Raw genomic sequence first — 21,976 nt, forward strand, 5'->3', positions numbered from 1 at the left:
TATTTTTCATATAGAAAAAATAATTCTACACTTCATATGGAACCAGAGAAGACCTTGTATAGCCAAAGCAAGCTTAAGCAAAAAGAACAAATTGGGAGGCATCAATTTACCAGACCTCAAGCTATACTACAAGGCTATACTCAAGCTATACTACAACATGGGACTAGAACAAGAACAGAGACATAGACCAATAAAACAGGACTGAGGACCAATATATTAAACAATCCTCATCTATCCATCTGATCTTTGTTAAAGTAGACAAAAACATGCACTGGAGAGAAGAATCCCTGTTCTATAAATGGTGCTTGGAAAATTGGATAGCTACGTGTAGAAGATTGAAACTGGATCTGTACCTCTTACCTCTCACAAATATCAATTCATGATGGAAAACAGACTTACACCTAAGGCATGAAACCACAAGAATTCTACAAGAAAATGTTGGAGACTCTTATAGACATCAGCCTAGGTAATGAATTTATGAAGAAGAGCCCCAAAGCAATCACAGCAACAACAAAAATAAATAAATTGGACCTAATTAAATTAAAAAGCTTCTGCACATCCAAGGAAACTATCATGAAAGCAAACAGACAACCTACAGAATGGGAGAAAATATATGCATGCTATATAGCCAATAATAGGCTGATAACTAGAATCTATATAAAACTCAGGAAAATCAGCAAGACAAAATCACACAACCCCATTAAAATGTGAGTAAAGGACATGAACAGAAATTTTTCAAAAGAAGATAGACTAATGGCCAAGAAACATATGAAAAAATGTTCAACATTTCTATTCATCAGGGAAATGCAGTCAAAACCACAATGAGATATCACTTAAGTCCAGTGAGAACTGCTCTTATCAAAAAGTCCCAAAACAATAAATGTTGGTGTGGATGCAGAGAAATAGGAACACTCACACACTGCTGGAGGAACTGCAAACTAATACACCCTCTATAGAAAGTAGTATGCTGATATCTCAAAGAGCTAAAAGTGGAACTACCAGTTGATCCAGCAATCCCACTAATGGGTATCTACCCAGAGGAAAAAGAGACATTCTATGAAGACGACATCTGCACTCAACTGTTTATAGCAGCACAATTCACAATTGCAAAGATATGGAAACAACCCAAGTGTTCATTAATACATGAGTGGATTAATAAAATGTGGTATATGTATACCATGGGGTATTACTCAGTCATTAAAAAATGGGGAACTACCTATTGTATTATCCTAGATGGAGCTGGAGCCCATTTTCCTAAGTGAAGTATCACAAGAATTGAAAAACCCCACAGGTACTCATCATTAAATTGGTACTAATCTATCAACACTAATGTACACATATGGGAAGTAACATTTATAGGGTGTCAGGCAGGTGGGGGGGATGAGGGGATCGGAAAATTCACACCTAATGGATGTGGGGTGTGCTGTCTGGGGGATGGGCACACTTGTACCTCTGACTCAGACCCTGCAAGGGCAATTTATGTAACCAAAGTGTTTTTACCCCTGTAATACTATTGTTATACTCCAGTGACAGCAGTTTTGACCAGCTCTCTGCTGATAACCACCATTTTGACCCTTGCAGTTCACCTGTGGTCACATCATATACACCAACAACAGTCAAACTGAGAACTAAATCAAAGACTCAATACCTTTCCCAACAGCAGCAAAATAAAATACATAGGAATATATTTAACTAAGGAGGTGAAAGATCTCTATGGGGAGAACTACAAAGCACCAAGGAAGGAAATAGCAAAGGACATAAAGAGGCGGAACCTTTGACCCTAGCTTTTGGGTGATTTCACACTGGGGTGTTTCTGTTGTGCTAATTCATGAATAATATGGTTGTGAGCACTTCCTGCAGGGCAGTTCTTGTCTTGGTGACTTCCCTCAGTGTTGGCTTGTCTGAGAAAGATTTTATTTCCCTCTCATAAATAAAACTCAGTTTTGCAGGATACATCAAGCCTATATATATATATTTGTAGTGAAGTAGGAGTGTTCTTGGCTGAAAACCTACCCCCAGTATTTTCTAAAGTCTTGATGGGAAAATCTGGGAGTTGGAAACTGGAAGTGTTCCTTTTTCTACCACTCTGTAGAAAGGTTGCTCCTTTGGTCTGGTCCTTGTCTGGAATGTGGATGTTCCCATATAAATTGCTCTGCACAATGCCATAGAAGGAACTCTTGTTGTGGGTAGAGTTTTATCTTTGTAAATTATTATGTTTATTAGTAGCTGGAGTGAGGGGTTTCTCTGGTTCTCCTGGACTAAAGAGCCTGGACACCCAGTAGGATATAAGAAAAACAGGCATTTCACTGTGGGAAAATAAGGAAAACAACAGGGAGTAGGTGGGTAAATTATGAAAAAGGACTTGGTAGTAGGTTTGTTCTGGAAGGCCAGAAATGATCATGTCTTATATTTGATCATAAAAGTTATCTTTCTGCATTGTGGTTTCCTTCCATTATGTCCAGGTCAGTCAATATTGGTTGCATGAAACAGTCGGGAATTGGCTATAATTCAAGGAAGTGAGGGAAGTCTCTGCATCAATGCAGGGAAGACAGGCTTGATGTGACCACAGGTGAATTGCAGGAGTCAAAATGGTGGTTATCAGCAGAGAGCTGGTCAAAACTGCTGTCACTGGAATATAAAGCGAAAAGATTCAGATTCCTTCAAAGCAAAGCTACTTAAAATATTACAACACTGATCAGCAACATGTAGGGGTAGAGTTAGAGGATTAGTGTTTAAAGGAGCAAAAAGTTTACATAATTAATTCTTCTATTTCCCAGTAAAATAAGGATATTTTCAATTTCATCCATTCCTAGAGGCAACAAATGTCTAATAAACAGAGGCAGTGATTTTGCACAGTTGGCAGAGATTCAATGAGTTCAATTTATCAAATCAGGATCCTGTTTATTCTTTGAGTGAAAAGGATAGTCATTTGTTAAGATTAAGGAGAATCTATACTTTGACTGCAAGTGTTGTAATGTAAAATATTGTTATTGAGCCTGTTCTGAAAAATACACACTCCTGGAAATACATAGTCATAGTTTTAGAGTTGGAGGAAAACTTCCTATTCACAGGAGGCTCCCTTCATTTTACACACGAGTAACAGAGAGAAGATAATTCACTCAAGGTCACATATAGGTAAGAACTGGTGAAATTAAGGCACAGGACAATTTAATGAATATGTGTATTACCCTAATGAAAGTCTTCAACTTTAGTTTCAGATGTCAATTAACATATTGGCAATCTGCCTATTTTATATTTATAATATGCATGCATATTATACACACATTTATAAATATGAGATGTTCAAAATTATAAACTAAAATATTCAAGTTTTTTATAATTCATCGTATGATATTGACAACAATACAGATTTAAAGAACCATAAAGACTTGATCAGATCTTGGAAAGATCCTACTATAAGACCATTTAATAATTTCCTCAGAAAACTCTGTCCTGATGTTAGAAAATCCTGTCAGAAGGTTTTGATTTTCATCTATTCTAAGTCACTTTTGTCAATATCTGATTCCAGTTTTTTGTTGTCATTTTTGATTCTCCCTATTCTTTTAGGAGGTTTTCAGCATTGCTTCAAGAAATAACAATACACAAATGCTTTCTGAATAGACAACGCTGCCCATTCAAGGATATGGTCTTCTTTGACTACCCTGTCAATTATTTCATTTACTTTGGGTGAGGAAATACATGTTCTGAAACCCTGCATGAGCAATTGCAAAGACAAAAACAATTGGAATCTTTTACTTTTCCCATCCTTATATACACATATACTAGAGATTCCCAGTACATATGTATATACAGGTTTCTCAAATCTCTTATTTTTTAATATCCCTTCAGAGGCTATTGTTTTGGAGCAAAGTCTAGGCCTCTCTTGGTATTATTCATATTACGTTGAAATGTAAGTCCACTGGCAAATTCATGCTAAGGTTATGTAATGGCCTCTTCTATAATAGAAAAATAAAAGTTAGACATTTAATAATATTTTTAAGTACATGCAATAAGAAGAGAGGAGGACCTTTAAAGCTCATTGTTTCTTGTTTTAAATGAGTTCATAGAAAAGGTTGTTTTTGTTGTGGCACTGTGGTGTTTTCATTTGTTTTCAGTAGTTTTAATACATTTGGTTTTTAATGTTTAGTAAGCCAGATTATCTGCAAAGCATAAATCCCCACCTAGAGGCAAGCTGGTGGTGTGTTAACTCTCTGAACCTCTGGGGTACCATTTGGTGTGCAGCCCCATGGGATATAACTGTTAGAGTATAGTCAAATAGTTGGCGAGGGCTTAATAAATATTGTTGACCACATTAAATTGGGGATATTGAGGGCTATAAGCACAGCCAAATTCTTAACACAAAAGCAATATTGCCAAAACAGAAGTCCAGACTGACACAGTTGAAAGAATGGGGGGGGTGGGGGTGGGAGAATATGATCATAAAAATCATAAGCTAAATGTCTTATTCCCAGTTTTTGTTCTATAAATGTGGCTGCACCCCCACCTCCATGTATGTGGCATACAACACAACCTACGTGATGGAAAGAACGGGAAAGGTCAGGGTGGCTCTAACTACTTAATGACCAACCATTCTTGGACTGGGCATCATGGCTTTTCATTTATACAACTTACAGGAGCTTATTAGCTGACTTTTTTTTAATAACAAAAAGCTTTTTAATTTTTAATAATAAAAGCAAGGCTGTTTTTATTAATATGTTTATTAATAGTTCCATTTCATTTAAAAAAATCTTTAACACTAAGGGATTTGGTATAGAAGCTTATTGAATATTGTATAACTTTTTTATTGTCTTACATTTGGTTGGTTTGGGTTGGGGGTTTTGTCCATTTGCTTTTACCTTGAATTGTGCTTTCAAATACTGGGTATCCAATGTGAAGTTTTCATTTTACCTTTGAAACAATCATACTAAATATTGAAATCATGTAATAATAAATCTATTTATGGTTCTGTTACCCCCATCTCCTCTACAAGACAGAGATGCATAAACACAAAGCTAGGATTATAACTCAGAACCTGAGGATCATTCCTGCGCTGTCCTTGGAAGCACTGATCATGGGAAGCAACGTAAACACATTGACAGTTTTCATTGAAGTCGTTTTTTAGCTTTTGAAACACCTGCTTATATGTGGCCATCACAATAGTAAAAAATAATAGTTAAACAAATTCTTACAATAGAGAATAGGCTTTAGTTAAAAATAAGTCTTTATTAGTAAACATTTTTTTCTGAAGCAAAATATGACTAATAGGAATCTATACCAAATTATTATGCTTTTCTTCAAAACTCCACCCTGTTACAGAGAGATGCTGTCTATAAGAATCATTCTTTAACATTCATCAGCCATTCAACAAGATTCCTCTACGTTTTCATGTATCCTGGGTGTTTACACTGTTAAGTACAATACATGCAATTATTTCTTGGACATAATCACTTGAAAATTCAACTTCATCTTGAAATTGTACAAAAATGAAATAGCAACCACATCACAATATCACAAAGGGTGGAGGTTTTTCTAAGATGACAATTTAATGATTGGCTTTGGCTACTAAAACAGTCCTGTGACTTGTGATGGATTTCAAAGCAAATGGTTGGTGATCAGTCCCAATTCTTTCAGACCTTTTCTGTCATGCTCACATTCATTTGTACTCTTGGCTATTCTTATATTACTGTTGACTATCTGAGAAAAATTCTTTTTAACCACTCTAAAATAATTTATGTTTCTACAACAATGAGTGTAATTGACAATTACAGTGCATTATTCACAGCTCAAAATATCTCTACCAAATAGGACACCCACAGTGTGATGAAGTGCAAGTACATAGAGATTTGAGAGACAAGACTTCAGTCTTCCTGTGAAGAAAAAATTAAAGATTAAAATGGGATAGACTTGGGTGATCAAGTTAGGTTAGGGTAACAGGGTGGTGAAAAAATTTTAATAAATTATAAAAATTATAAATTTAGTTGTCAAATATGCTCTAGAAGGGTAGAGATGACATGTATTTTAGCCACATTGGATGCCCAGAGCCTAACACACACACAGTAGCCATTCAATAAACATTTGTTGAATTTTGTAAGGAAAGAGCATGAGCTGGAAGGCAGGTATAATGATCAAAAGAGTGAAATCTCTAAAACTACAAGTTCTTATTTCAATGTGTTGCTAATAAAGACACAAGCAAACACATTTTAGTTTTTCTTTGTACTTTGTGCTTTTGAAAGTATCTCCTCTGACCTTTGGACCCTTCTAAGGGAACACAAGTGAAAAATCCAGTTTCTACATGCCTAACTGTACCAGGATTCCAAGCTGTGACGACTTTGTTGTAGCTTAGGTAGTGATGGATATAGTAGGGAAATGAGGCTGGCCTGGGAAGTGATTCATTATTTTTACTTTAACCACAAAACCAAAAATAGTCTACCTTACTGAGTAATAAATGCAGATAGCTCTGAAGTGCCATAACAAAATGCATCATCCCTTCCAAATTCCTTCTTGGTCTGCCCTCTCCAGGCAGGCACTGAAATACAGATGAAATGGCACAATTTACTCACCCTGGGTTATTAGGAAAGTGATTCCTTATAAAATCTCAGCAATGTAAAGGTACACCTACAAACATTTACTTTTTTAAAGAATAAGATAAATTTGGTTTACAAACTTTGGACATTAAATAAGTCTTGTGTGAAAAGAAGCAATTCTAGGGAGCCTGCTGGAAATATTTCACCAGATGGGCTCCTAGCTCCTGGATTCAAAACTGACAGCCTATTTAGGTGGGCTTTAAATTTAACATGAAAAGAATTTGCCAGATACCCTGTGCCCTTCAAACAACCAAGACTTGCTTCCAGTTTTGAATAAGCACTAAATAACAATTCTATCAAAAAAGAACAGGGAACATCAATTAAAGACATCTGGTGAGTGACAAATTTATCCAAATGTAGAACATCCAAAAGAATTCTATGTCAAATAGAGGGCAATTTCATCAAGAAAATAACAAATTCAATTGAGTAGACAGTATCTTGAATCTCTCTAAACTGGTAGAAAGAAAATTATTCAGTGTACTGGGAAATCGGGAATTTAATGTAAAAGACTACAAAATACTTTAGAATTCAATACACAAGAGAATTGTTAATGAAGAAGAATTAAAATGTATCCAGTTCATTCTCCAGATGAGAAGATTTATCAAAATTCATGAGTTTGGAAAATAACAACAGAGACACTGTAAGGAAAGTTACTTAAAAAAATTTTAAGTAGCCCCAATTTTTAAAATATACTATTGCCATAGAAATTTTTACATTCTGTCCTTTTGTATGTACCTTTCCTTTCTTCCCCTGACAAGCCAAAAAGCAATGGGACAGTGGGCATTTGTAGAGGGAATGAGGGTGGCTCAGATAGGACTGAAACTTACAAACCTCTAAAAAAGGTGGCTCAACTGGTAAGTCCACAGATAAGACAAGGTACTTGAGAGATTTGTGTCATTGGATTGAATGTTAAGAACAAACAATATAAGATAAGCAAACTAAGAAGAGTGAAGGAAGAAGAAAATAATTTTGAGTAAAATTAAAGTTAGCCCCTAGGTCTATGAAGAGATGATTAAAGCCTCAAAATTCATCATTAAGAGTTCCCTTAACATAAAATACAGAAAATATGAAATGAACAGAAAGATGTTAACCAGATAATTTTCAGTGTTATCTGATTGAGAGAATATGCAGATTCTAGATTACTGGTCACCACCTTTTGGGCTTAAATATCAAAGGGACTTAATAAAATCATCCCTAAAGAACATCAAACTCTCTGTTATGGACTGTTTGTATCCCTTCCAAAATTCATATGTTGAAGACCTAATCCCCAATGTGACAGTATTTGGAGGTGGGGCCTTTGGGATGTAGTTAGGGTTAAATGAAATCATGAAGGTGGGGTCCTCATGATGGGGTTGGTGACTTTATAAGAAGAGGTATCAGAGAGTTTGCTCTGTCTTTCTGCCATATGAGGACGCAGTGAGAAGGTGGCCATCTGCAAGCCGTCAGCCAGCCAGAAATCAGTCCTTCCCAGGCACTAAATTGGCTGCCACCTTGATCTTGGACCCTCTGCCTTCCAGAACTGTGATAATGTAAATTTCTGTTTAAGCTACCTAGTCTGTGGTAGCCCAAGCTGACTAATATACTCTTCTTTGCCCCAAGGCCTTCATTTTATATTTATTTGGGAACTGGTCTTCAATTCAATTTATGAATGAGTACAACATGACCTAGAATCACAGAAACTCATAACTGGTAGGAAACAGAACTCTAACCTATTTTAACCATCCATCTTATGCCTGAATCTTTTACATGAGATGGAGATTGGCTAAATGATCTTGCAAGCTACACTGGAACCCCTCTCCCAAGGAGAACTCATTGAATAAGGTAATTGTTTAACGATGGTCTTTTCAGAGAGCAGAATGATGGTTGCTGGGAAGGGCAACAGGGAGAAGGGATAAAGTGGGTATGGTTAATGGGTGCAAAAATATAGTTAGATAGAGTGAACAATATTTCATACCACCACAAAGTGACTGTAATAAACAATAAATTAGGGTATACTTCGAAATAACTAAAAGAGTGCAATTGGAAGGATCCTAACACAAAGAAATGATGCCTGAGGTGAGGATACCCTGATTACCCTGATATGATTAGTTCACAATGTATGCTTATATCAAAACATCACATGAATGCTGTAAAGATATGCAACTGTTATGTACCCATAATAATTAAAAATTTTTTAAAATTAGAAAAAAATAAAGATAGTCTTTTTTTCCTACTTCTTTGTATGACTTAAATTTTCACAATGACAGATACAAGACCTACAGAGAGGCACGTAGGGAGTGACAGAAACTGTTTTAACATTTAGAATATTCTCTTTGAATTTTCAAATGTCACAATGCCAAAGAAAAACATCCTCAGATTCTAAATCAAATTAATTCTTTAAATTTTCTTCATCAAGAACAGGAAAAATCTACTTCTAACTGTACAATTTTGGATTCTGTTATTGGCAAAGACTTAAGTGGTAGGGGGTGGCATGCTTAGACCCGTGCAAAATAAATTTTTGAAGACTTAAAGTGACAACTTCTAACTAGGCAAAAAATCTGGCTCTTTTTTTTCCTGATAAACAGTAACTCCTGTTCAGAGTCATTTAATTAAGTGGAAGCACTTTCTTTATGCCATTGGATTTTCAAGAAGCTAGGAAGCAGTGAAATGAGAGCTGTAATGTTTACATTTGGACAAATGTAAGCAACTCAGGTTCTCTTAATCTGGAAGCTTGAGCCTCTCCACCTAGATGAAAAATTTTGTATTAAACAAATGCAAATAGGAAATCTCCTAGCATCATGAAGTACATGCAGTTCCTTAAAGTCACCTCTCAGTTAATAATTTGCTTTTAGAATGTTTTTCTCCAAGAACAGGGGAATGTTTAATGATATATTTTTAATTATCCAAAATATTCTCTCTTTTGCCTTTATACATTTTTTCTCATATCACATGTTTCAGAAATTCAGTAAAAGAAGGAAACATCATATAATAGTTTGTTTTTATATGTAATTTATAATAAGAAAACAGTAACAGAAAGATGTATTTGCAGTTTGGTGATTTGTATGCAGGTCACTTCCTATGACAATGAGCAACTTTGTAGGGCGATAAAAGGAATTCTAGGCTAAAAGCCAGGGCCCTTTATTTTACACAATTATCTCCACAACCAAACACCAACCAGGAAAACAAATGAATTTGAACATTTCCTCAGAGTTTGTTGAATTTACTTGATTGGTTATTAAACACAGTATCAATCCAAGTATGGACATACCTCTCAGTATATCCTCATTTTTTAAGAAACCCTATTGGGCATACTATACTTTTCTCCCTACATATTCATGTCCCACCCTTAAAAGCTGGATGTAATTCTATAGAAAGAATGAAAATGGCCTTGGGTCATCACAATAGAATCACTGGCTGTAACACAAAGCATTCCCATACTGGAGAAATTTGTTTGCATTTGTGTTTTTTTTTTTTTTATGCCTTCAAATGAATGTTCCTACGTCACAACTACATCTGTTTGGATGCCTTTTCCCCTTTGGGTAAATGAACAAAGGGATTTGTTTTTAGAGCTTGCCTGATGGAAATTAACAGTCTGCTTTCATCCTTGCCTTTTGTAGCTTCCTTTGAGTTGCTCCATTTGATTATGCTTTCTTTCTTAAGTTAATCAAAATCTAAAATTTTTCATGAATTTGGTACTTTTAGAATACTAGGTAATTGGAAAGAAGGCATGAGGATGTTCACTTAAAAATGTTTTAAAGGAAGATTAAAGGGGAGATTATAGACATACGCCAGGGTAGAAAGCTCGTGAAAGGGATGAACTTTCAGAATGTGACCAGTTGAAATACTTAATGACATAAGTTCAATTTATGTTTTTGGACTTGCCCAGAAAGTTTCACATTCAAGGCACAAATTTGTCCAATTTCATCTTCTAATCAGATATTTTCTGCATGCATTAAAAAATCAGAGTGTTTAATGTCATGCCAGTAGGCTTATATGAAGGAATGATAAAGTGTGTAAACTGGCTGAAAGAGAACTCTCATCAAATGCCAACCAGGCCACAGAGACAAGTCTTCATTTGTTAACAAGCTGCATTCAGCCAGAGAACTGAAAGTCAACCAAAGGTTTCTCACAAGCCTAATCATGATACCACAGTATTAAAATCCAAAGTAAACAGTAAAAAGTTATACATACGCAGTTTTAGAAAAGAAAGGAAAACAAGAGGTACTTACACTTTTGCTCCGGGAAAGCGAATCACAGGTATTTCTTTTCATCGTGGCGTTGTATGTAATTCAAACGGGCACTGGTTGCTTCCAACGTCAATGCTGTCACTGCAACAATTATCCACTCAAAAGCCAACTGGAATGCTGAAAAGAAAGAAAAGGAAATGTTTAATCAAGTATATGATTAACACGTGCACTTCGAAATGCTGTCTTAGACTAGGACAGTAATTCTTAAATAATTCACCAGAACAGGCTAAAATGGTACTGTGTTTAAAGCAAAAAAAGTACACACAAGCAACATTTCCAAAACAACTTTTGTTAAATGTAGGTTAGAGATTTCAAGCGCCATCTGTCTTCCATTAAATATTCAAGTCTACAGTTTTAGTGGCTGGAAAAAAAAAAAAAAAAGATAGGTATGGTAGCCATAACCTAAAGTTACACATATGAAATGACGCAAACTGAATCATGTATATGTTGATTCTCACTATGGACCCCTCAATTTTTCACTAAGGGATCACTAAGGTAGCTTTACCACTGGGAGGATCACATCTGCATCTGAAGAGAAGAGCCCTCTGAGCACTGCAACTTGGTCTCTGGTTTCAGCAAATAATAATAATTATTTGTAATAATAATTATGAGTAATAATCCACAGTACACTGCAGCCAATCCAGTCACTTTTAGGTAAATTTAGTGAGCTCTCCTACTTTTAGTTCAAAGAGGTTGTAAGGGATGCTTGAGAGAAGTGGAAGGGAAACAGTTTACCTAGTTAAGCAATCACAGTCATTTCACAGACTATTCCAGAGTAATTGCCACTTCAGTGATATCAATAACCTCATTACCTAACTTTTACTTTCTACTAAACACTAGAATGGAGATTCTCTGTTTTGAGTTTTGAGAAAAAATCAAATCAAATAGCTATACGTGTTGTGTTCATTTCTGATATTCTGCCACATCTGGACATCACTTGCATATTCATAAGGTATATTTGCATGTGGGCTGAAATGCCTTTTGTAAAAGAACTTACCAACAGGGGGAGAGGATTAGGCAAACAAGCTTAACCAAAACACAAAAACTCTGACATTGTAGGTGTAGGCGGATGCTAACAACGACATGTAATTCTATCATTCGGGTTTGTTCTAAGCTTCTCAAAAAACTTGTGTCTGAAGTTTGGAGAAAAGAATAATAGTGATCAAGATCTAAAGGAGCTGGTTTTGCTAAAATGATTGAAAAATATCAAAGTACAAAGTACTGTGAATTATACATTTTAAAAATAAATAAAACAAAATAACTATATACACTTTTGGAAAAAAAGCATACAAAAGTGGTAAAGCCTGCAGGGAACACAGCATCAGCTGACAGCTGGCCCAGTAAGAGGCCAGCCACCTGCAGCAAGAGAACCCAGGACCCTATACCAGTGGAGAGAGACCTTCTCCAAGCTCTCTAGCAATCCGCAATGGCATTTTCTCAAGGCTGAAAAGACTTCTTTGGGATATATGTGAGTCGGCCCCTCAAGATTTCTAAAAATGAAATGAAGATAGTTTTAGGGAGGCCGGAGGTCTCACAACAGTGAGGTGGAGCTAGAAACAGATAAATGAAGTTTATTATCACTAAGAATGTCTTGAGAAGCAACTTGGAGATCCAGAGGGAACCGAGGGACAAAGCCTTTCTCCAAGGTTGATGAAAATGCTTGCCTGAAGGGTAAAGAAAAATGCACAATCAAATATGAGTTGCTGGAATAAATACAGTTTCTTTAAATACAGTTTCTTTGAGTGTGTACAGATTGTTTTTGTTTGTTTGTTTGTTTGTTTGTTTGTTTGTTTTTTTAAGGGAGTAGCATTTGGAGAGAGGAGATGATTCACAAATGGAAAGTGCTCAGCTGGTACACCTCCAGAAATTCAGCCACCTTTACAGATTAGTTATAATGCTGAGCATTTTATAGGTCTTAGAAAATGTGGAATTATGTCACTCATTTAAGAAGTCGACAGAAATAATATAAACTGTGAACTAAATACACTATACTTAAGGAGAAAAAAATTCCCTAGATAACTGCTATAGGAAGCTTACTCATTATCAGAGAAAAACTCATTCAAAATATTTAATTATTCATTTAGTATTTAACAAATAGCTTTAGGAATAACCATAGAATAGTTGCCCCTCATTGGCTACTGACTCAATGGTAACAAATCAGTCAAATAATGGATTTGACCTAATAAAGTCTGCTGAATTAATCAGGTTTTCAACAAATATGCCTTGTAATCATTTAAAGGGCACCATTAAGAGATACTCTCCCATAGGAATTTAGAACCTATAGAAATTTGAATAGGCAAATGGATTTAATTGAAACCTGTTAACAGGATGGCTTTTTCCAGCCTGTATACCCAGGAGGCAGTCTGGCCTCCCTAAAAGATTATGGACCTTGGAACCAAACAGGCATAAGTTAGAATTTCAGCTCTCCACTGGTATTCTGTGTAGTTTTAGGTAACTTATTTGACCTCTCTGAGCTTTTTCGAGATCTGCAAAAGGGAAGTAATAATACACATGTGTGTTTTGAGCTTAACTGAGGTAATGTACATAAAGTAGTATTTGGGAAAATAGTTGGCATACAGGAGATGCTTGACTCACAATATCCATCATCCTTCATCATTACTACCTTTCTCTTCTCTTAGTATAAAATGGCAAGTAACAACTATTCTTATTTTTTTTCTTAAAAGTGTTAAACTCCATCAAATAAAATATACTTAGGCAAATACACTTTCCACTAAGCAGCATGAATAATGTATCAGCTAGGGTCCCAGGAATAAACAGCAGGATCATTTAAGGAGGGTTCAATAAAAAGACTAAAAAGATGAAGGCAGGGTAGAGGAATCCACAAAAGATGGTATACTACCTGGAGCTATAATAGCAATGGTGGAATTTTTACCCTACTAGACCCAAAGGGACAAATAGAGGTTGCCAATACCTAAGAGGAGAGAGTCATGCAGAGTGGGCTGCCTTGACAAGGGAGGTTGCTCTCTGGGACACAGTTAGCCTCAGGTGACTTTGAAAGGAAGGTGATGAGGAGATACACACAATCTCATCTTCCTCCCTCTGATCTCCTGCCAGGACTCCCCACTGGCCAAATGCAAGTAAGCCAGAGGGCAAAGGAGAATGATGTGCATCTTACTGGTTAGCCTTCCAGGGCAAAAACCCTCCTAGGGTAGGGCAGGGAGAAGAGTGGAAATGGATGGGAAATAGAAAATATTCCACACAAATGTGCTCTGCAGTCTATGGAGAGGATTACATTTGTTTGCCACCTCATTCATCCTAAGGAAAATATCTACCATTTACCTTTAATTCTTCTAATAACCCTATGAGGTAGATATTATTAATCTATTATCCCCACTGCACAAAAGAAGAAATCAGCTTCAAGAAGTAAAGTAGATTGCCCAGGAAATAGCAGAACAAGGATTCCAACGTGATTTGTCTGCCTGTAACATCCATGTTTTTGTCTACTCTGCCACACTGCTTTGCTGCTGGTGGCATCGTAATTATCAACAAGTGGTAACCTCTGCAAATACCAAAGCTGTACCTAAAACAAAGAAGGTTTGATAAAAAGATTTACTCTCAGGAAGGCAGTTATCTATTAAGTTATCCATCTATTCTAATAGATAACTACCTAGAAGTTCCTCCCTCAGCAAAGATAATGCAATGAAACAGCAGAAAAGCTTTCTCCCTCCAGGTACGCTAAAAAGAAAGCCAGGTGAAAGGACACTGGCACATGCAATTTCATTACTACAGGAGTTTCCACATACAAGTTAATTGGGAAGAAGGAATAGTCAGCTGCTGCAGGGAGAGCACTTTAGAAATATTAATAAAAGTGAAGAGAAGTGGTAAGATAGAGGGTGCTGAAATATTCAGAGACACAATCTAAGCTGGCACTCCTGTATAACTTTTGCTGCTTTGATGCAAGGATAAGGGAGTTAAGACAGGTTGTTTCCTAGAGATTAAGGATTTATACAGTAGAAAAAGTCCTGAACTGGTCATCAGAAGAAATCAGTTCTACCTTCCTCACTGTCATATGCACAAGCTGCATAGTATTAGAAAGTCCCTTCTCTTTTCCCCTCCACTAGTTGCTTGCTTCTCTGCAAAGTGGAGATAACACTATCTCCACAACCTACCTCAGAGGTTTGTGGGGATTAATTAGATAAAATCGCAGGAAGTTTTCTGGAAACTTTTAAGTTTCCTGCAAATATAATTCTATTCATTGAAACAGAAAATGCACCAGTACATAATGACGCCCTGAAACATAAGAGTGAAAAAGGCTTCCAATTATCTACAAATATTAGAGAGGCTCAATTGGACAAGAAATGTTTTATGTTTTTCAGAAGAATGGTCTATTCTTTCCCTCTTTGGGAACTAATATTTTTTTTCTTCCGCACAGTAAGTCTATGTAGTAACTGCTGAATTATAAAGCCACTCAGATGTATTCATTTTTAAAAGGTTTATTGAGCACCTCATATGTGCCAGGCACTGTACTAAGCTCTTGCATAAACACCAAACTTTCTTGATTCAGGAGGAAAGAATTATTTAGGTACAGTTGCCTATGAATGATCAAAGGGTAACCAATTACATATGTCTCCAACATAGTGTCACCTCCAACTCATCAAATGATAGATTTTTCTAGAGTTGTATAAAATAGACATCAAAGTGAAAGAAAAATTGATAGTCTCTTCCCGTGATTAGATTTTAATCTAAATGAAGAATAAAGCCATGTCTATTATCAGAGCACTTTGGGAAGATCACTCGAGTCCAGGAGTTTGAGACCAGCCTGGATAATATAGTCACACCCCATCTCTACAAAAAAATTTAAAAGTTAACTGGGTGTGGTGGCACACACGTGTAGTCCCAGCTAGTTGAGAGGCTGAGGCAGGAGGATCCCTTTTGTCCAGGAGTTTGAGGCTGCAGTGAGCTATGATTATGTCACTGCACTCCAGCCTGTGTAACAGAGAGATCCTGTCTCTAAGAAAAATTAAAAAAAAAAAAAAAAGATGTACATGTGACACATATGAAAAGGGAACTTTGATTACTGTGAAAACCAACACCACAGAAATACAGTAAAAATAGGCTCAATTTATCAAGGTTTACCCAACAAAGTATCTGCAGGCAAGAAATTAGGAGGAGGCAATGCAAGAACTAAATATTCAATAACTTAATAGAAAAGAAGCATAAAAGGAGGGAAAAACACATTTTTATGGGACAGTTTGAATTATTGCGTTAGGCCCTTAAATGACCACTAATGTGCCCTCCACACCCTTGTGGTAGCTAACGTGGGCATTTGCTTCTGTTGGCCCTCTGCTAAATCTGTGGCAGGAACAAAGAAAGTGCCTGATATCTCTTCACACCTTCTAAAATTGTGAATTAAGAGAAAGAACTCCTTAGTCTAGATCTAAAGATGACAATAGAAGTTTCCTGCTATTTACGTCCTCTCTCTTTTCTCCAGGTGTCCTGTACAGGTTGTCCCTTATCTGAGCTTCTGCTAGAGGCTACAGAATCTGAGATCTAGAAAGGGCTAAGGGTAAAAATGAGGTAATTAAGGTATAGGGAACATAAATAACCTGCCTAAGATCATAGGGCTGCCTGGCACAACACAGTTATTAGATTGAGGCCCCTGTAACTCATGCCCACTGCTCTGTCCAGCTGATGATATTAACCTGCACCTGGGTTTTCCAACGACTAGCTTCATAGGCCAACCCAGATGTACTTTGTAGTTTGCCCAGCAGAGTTTGAAAACTTGGTTCTTGCCAAAGTCGGTGCAATCTACTTGTGACCACAAGCACGGTCCTGTACAATCAGGCTGCAGCTTGTGTTCAGTAGGGACCCCCCAGTGACCTCCTCAGGTGCCTCACAGGTGCTAGAGGGATGTGTTTCAACACATCATGTGATCTGTGATTTACATGTTTAGTCTGACTTTCTCTCAGACTCGAGTCCCCAACACTGTCTCTCCACTCTAGTTAGGCTGGGCCAATCTCTCCAACACCTGTGACAGTTTCATTTCTACCTCCTAGCCCTAAATTCATGCTCTTAGATTGTTCCTGTCTTCATTTTTCTGAACTCTTTCTATTCTTCAATGTCCAGGGAAAGTCTCTCCTAATAACAACTTCCCCTGCTGTTCCAAGTCAAATAGGTTTCCACTTTGTCTGAATTCCAGCAACAAAGGAGATTATATATATATATTGCCACAAAATCATCTACTATCCAACATCTTTTGACTAACTGTTTTATGGCTTTAATATTTGCTTCTTTGACTGGGTGTTGAATAAGGTACATTGTAAGGCCTCTTTCATATTGCAAGCTGTATGATTATAAAATACAAAGTTCTTAAGGCTGAGAACAATTGATTATCATTCTTTTGCCATTTCCATAGTCTTTAACATAATGTTGTACACTTAGTAACCATTTATTAAAATATATTAAAAATTAGAGGTATAAATACTAAGAAAAACAAGAGCATTTTAAGTAATAAGTAGAAATTTTACAGTTATATATAAAATTATAGCAAAATATGGAAAATATTTAATCTCATTATCAATGAAAATTAAAATCTCAAAGTTTCTCTTTGTCTCACCTACAAATTAGCACAGTTTTGTTCTTTTAAAATATTTGATAATGGTGTATATATAATTAAATATGAATTTCATATATTGCTAATCAGCTTTCAAAATGACATAAGGTTTGGGAAAGAAACTCAATAAGTACCAAAAGCTTTAATGGTGTTATATAATTTTATATAATAATTCAGGAAATAACCTGAAATATGGAAAGTGCTTTGTTTGCAAAAGCATTCTGAGCAGTGTTACTTATAATAATGATAATTTGGGACTAAGTTAGATGTCCAATAGTAACGGAGTAGTAAAACAAAATATGAGAAACTTCATGGTATAGTATACAGTTAAAAATATATTTCACAACATATTTTAATTACGTGAGAAAATGCTTATGTTATACCGTTTAATGAAAAAAGCAGGATTAAAGTTGTATATGTAGTATGCTCCTATATAATTAAGTTATGCACACAGAAAAGACTCAAAAGAAATTTAATAAAATATTAGTTGTATTTAGGTACTGTATCTTGTTTCTACATTTCTTGGCTTCTCAAATTTTCTCCATCTCATCCTATTAGTACTTCAGAGAATGGCTTTTGTTTATATGATTGATTATGGTGAGGTAGGTTGTTAGTTTTCTTACTCCTTCATTTGTTTGTTTTGGAGTGTTCAAGTTTGCTATTTCACACCTAGTGTCAGGCTTTGTCTTTTGGGAATCTGTAGACTGGGAAAAGGCTTAGTTAGGAAGGAGATGGCCAACGTTAACTTCTCTATCCATGAGTCTGCTATTTCCATCCTCCATTTGGGTGTCAACTGAGGTCTCTTTTTCTTTTGGACCTAGTAATGGTGCCTATAAAAAGCAAATCTTTAGGTTCCACTTCACCTAGAAAATCAATCAGTTACTGAAGTCTCCCTGCTGTGCTAGTTTCTAGGAATGCAAAATGCATGGAAAATAGACAAATGCAAATAAAGAAATGAATCAGCAAGTAAGAAATTTGGGTTTTATATGACCAACAGGAGCTCTATATTTTCATATTACTATAAGTTGGAACAAACAAAAAATGACAGGAAAATTCTGACACAATTTGCAATGGAAATATTCAGAAAATAATATATTAACAGGGCTCTTTACCTAGGTTTAGCTTCAGCAAGTTTGTGCCCTTTCAACTGTTTGAGTCTCTTAATGTCTCCCTGAAAATTTCATCAAAGATTGTGCTCCAGCATCTTTCCGCTCCCAAGCTCACTCCCCCTGACCTCCTTTCCTCTTGGCTGAGAAGTTGAGGTGTTTCCCATCCCATGTGGAGTTGTGTCTTCTACCTTCTCTTATCTTCCCTTCCCCTATTTGCCCTCACTTTAACTTGTTCTCTCCCGTTAAGCTCTAAATATTCTCTTGAGAGTCTCTCCCCTTGTAAAAAGAAAACCATCCTTATAACCCTATGTTCTCTCTCCTCCAGATATCATTGTCTTCCTTTTCACAATCAAGTTGAGAGAATTGTCTATTATCTTTCTTCACTTCTTTATTCCCACCTTCTACCCCTCAACTCAATGCAACCTAGTTTCATTCCTTCTACATTTAAACTTCTTTTTCTAAATATCCTAGCCCTCCATGTAACCAAATCTAACAAACTCTTCACAAATTCTCTGTCTAGAACTCTCTACTACAACATTGTTCCTTCCAGAAGCACTCTCTCCTCTGTCTTCTGTGATATCACTCTCTGCTGGTGCTTGATCTGATTGCTTGACTTCTTTCTACTTCCTGGGGTCGTCTTCTCTCATTCACCTCTAAAATGTGGTGCTAGCATTGCTCTCACTCATTATCGGTGCTTCCTAAACATAACTGTATAACAAAATTAGCTAGCAAATGCTATAAAATGCAGATTGCTGAGTCAGAACTTCCAGGAGAAGTAGTCAGGAATCTACTTTGGATCAATTCCCCAGACAATAACCACGAAGCATGCAGAGCACCACACTGTTGATTGGCAATTGGGAACCTCTGTTCTACATTATATTCCTTGATTATCTACTAGTTTTCATTGCTTTAGTTCTCACCTCGATGTCCTTGGTCTTGACTTGTCCCTCTTCCTCTTCCCCATATCCACACCCTTCTTCCTTTACTTAGCTACTCCTGCTTCAAGATTTAACTCAGGTGATATCTCCTCTTGGAAGAGTTTCCTGATTCTCTCAACACCCTAGCCCACCCCCACTGCCAGCCTGAGCCTATGTCCCTTTTCTCTCATTCCATAATGCCTCCTGAATGCCTCCAACAGTATATATTTGCCAAATTATATCAAAATGATGTTTTCCTGTGTGTAATGCTGCCTCCACCCAGGACACTTAAGTTCTGTGAAATTAGAAAAGATTTCATATTTATATATGCAATCACAACATAAAATATGCTCAGTAAATGTTTACTGAATTCTGCTGAATGGAACTGTTTCCCTTGACTAGAATTATGAGAAGGAAAGCACATTTTGTCTCTAGAATGAAAAGAATCAAATATTTTTACTTTGTAGTTTATGATCATATGAAGCCATCATCCCATTCCCTTCTCTTCCCCAAAAATGATAACAGTAATCCTTCTTACTACTTCATTCACCAGACATTTACCAGGCACTTGTGGTATGCAATGAACTATGCCTGGAGTCCAGGGATGCAGAGATAAATATAAAAATCTCTCCCCACAAGGAGCTGGAAGTCTAGTGGGAGAGAGAGCCAAATAACACAATGCACTAAGTGCTCTGACAGAAGCTCAGAATAGTTGGTGTGGGACCCCCGAGGAGGCAGTAAGTGATTCATACACCTAATGGCTTCAAAGCCCGTTCTGAGTTATTCTGCTCTTGTGAACATTTTGCTTTAAGTTATTCAAATGTCATTTCATATACTGATGTTTTTCCCCAAGTAGAGGAAAAGGAACATGAAAGTAGAGATTGACAGTTCCTTTCATCTCTTTTGTGGATCTGGTCAGACCTTTGTCGCTACTGAAGAGGTGGCTGCAGAACTCCACACCCAGAAAGGGTGTTGTAAATGCCCCTTGAATGAATAATGTGCAGGCGGTCACACTTACATAAGAGAACACAAGCCACTTTGACGTCAGTACAAATTTATTATAGAATAATTGACATTTTAGAAAATAAAAGTAGATCATTTGCCTCCCAAAGTAGCCCAGTTCTTCACTCCCAAGGGTGTGGAAATGCCAGAGTACCCACTCTTTCAACACTCACCTTGACCAGTATTTCAAAATGGTACAGCTGAGTCATTTAGCAGTAAATCAATTACTTTCCCTTCCAGGATTCCATGCTTTATGGCCTTTCGCCCCCACCTGAAATAATTTCAGCTCTCTAAAACAAAACTTTTCACCCTAAATGAAAGGCCAGGGTGCTTTCAATTCATCTCTCACAAATGTAGGGTCTGCTGCTCAATAATACCTTGCTTTGGTTTTAGCTTCCTGCTGCAGAGAAGAAAGTTACAACAAAAGATTCCTTTCAACAACTTTCCTAGCCATACTCCCTCCCACTGCCTCATCATGGTGCCCTTCCAGCCTGGGCGGTGGGAGGTGTCTAGAGCAGTTTTGTCCTGTGAATCATAGGACAGCTCAGTGTGTAGTCTGCTGGCCTGAGGCCCAGTATGGAAAGAGCCTCTGGGATGTGTCATCACCAGCTAAGTTATAACAGACCCATTGAGAGCCTCGGGATAAAAATCCCTGAGTCACCATGAGGGAAAACAAAATGATAAGACAATCCCCATAGATTCTCTGGTCCAAGCTGCTCACGACCCACAAAGAAAGGTGAAGTTCATTGAGGCATTGAGGATTTTATCTTTTTCAACATTTTTCTGTCCCACATCATATTAGAGTTTGTCATTTGAATACTTTTAAATTTGAGAAATGTTAGAGTGGCATTTGATTGAAGGTTTTGGAATGCACACACAGACTATAGTCTACAAATTATAATCTTTACTTTCCATTCTGAAATCACCTCAGTTCTAAAATATGAACCATTCTGCCTCTCTAGCTAAAACCAGAAAAGCACTAGTAAATAGAAAGACAGACAGACAGCTAGAGATAGCTGAGAAGGAGGGAGACAAGGAGAGAGGGTGGAAGGGGTAGGAGGAGAGGGAGAGAAACAGAGAAATTAAGAGAATTTATGTCATAGATCTAGTGTTCTATTATGTATAGCTTTCTCAATCTGAACTATAGAAGCAAAATTATCATCTCTAAATAATTATCCTTTCAGAAGTTCCTTTTTTTACTAACATACCCTTTGTTCTTTCATTGCTTATATTTATCAATCAGCAATGAATCCTAATTTTTATATTTTCCTGAAAAATCTACATTGTGAACAGCCTCCTTAAGAAAACTTACAACTGAATTATATTTTAAGACCTAAAAATACTATTGGTTTAGATTATTTGGGACACAATGAGAATTTGAAGAAAATTAACCACAGTTAACATAAAAAGAGACAAAAAGAGTTGATAGAACATCATACAGATTTTACTTAAGGCAGGAGCATAAAAGTTGTTCTAATGAGGCTTCAGTAGAACAACTTTTATCCTAGCACCAAGTAACTCAGAAAGTACCCTCAAGCTATCATTTCTCCCTGATTAACTATTG

The 21,976-nt window shown here is 36.6% G+C and overlaps 1 protein-coding gene across 3 annotated transcripts in view; it reads right to left on the reverse strand.

Annotated features, from left to right (window-relative positions):
- The window catches only part of PDE4D (phosphodiesterase 4D), a 1,055,987-nt gene extending 1,045,105 nt beyond the window's left edge, over positions 1–10,882 (reverse strand). For all 3 annotated transcript variants that reach the window (XM_076008347.1, XM_076008354.1, XM_076008355.1), the window contains exon 1: positions 10,793–10,882. In XM_076008347.1, coding sequence (XP_075864462.1) covers positions 10,793–10,834 — 42 coding nt within the window. In that variant the 5' untranslated portion in view covers positions 10,835–10,882. The remainder of the gene's footprint in view (positions 1–10,792) is intronic.
- Between the last annotated feature and the right edge of the window lie 11,094 nt (positions 10,883–21,976).

This window comes from Microcebus murinus, chromosome 11 (assembly GCF_040939455.1).
Source record: "Microcebus murinus isolate Inina chromosome 11, M.murinus_Inina_mat1.0, whole genome shotgun sequence".
NCBI lineage: Eukaryota > Metazoa > Chordata > Mammalia > Primates > Cheirogaleidae > Microcebus > Microcebus murinus.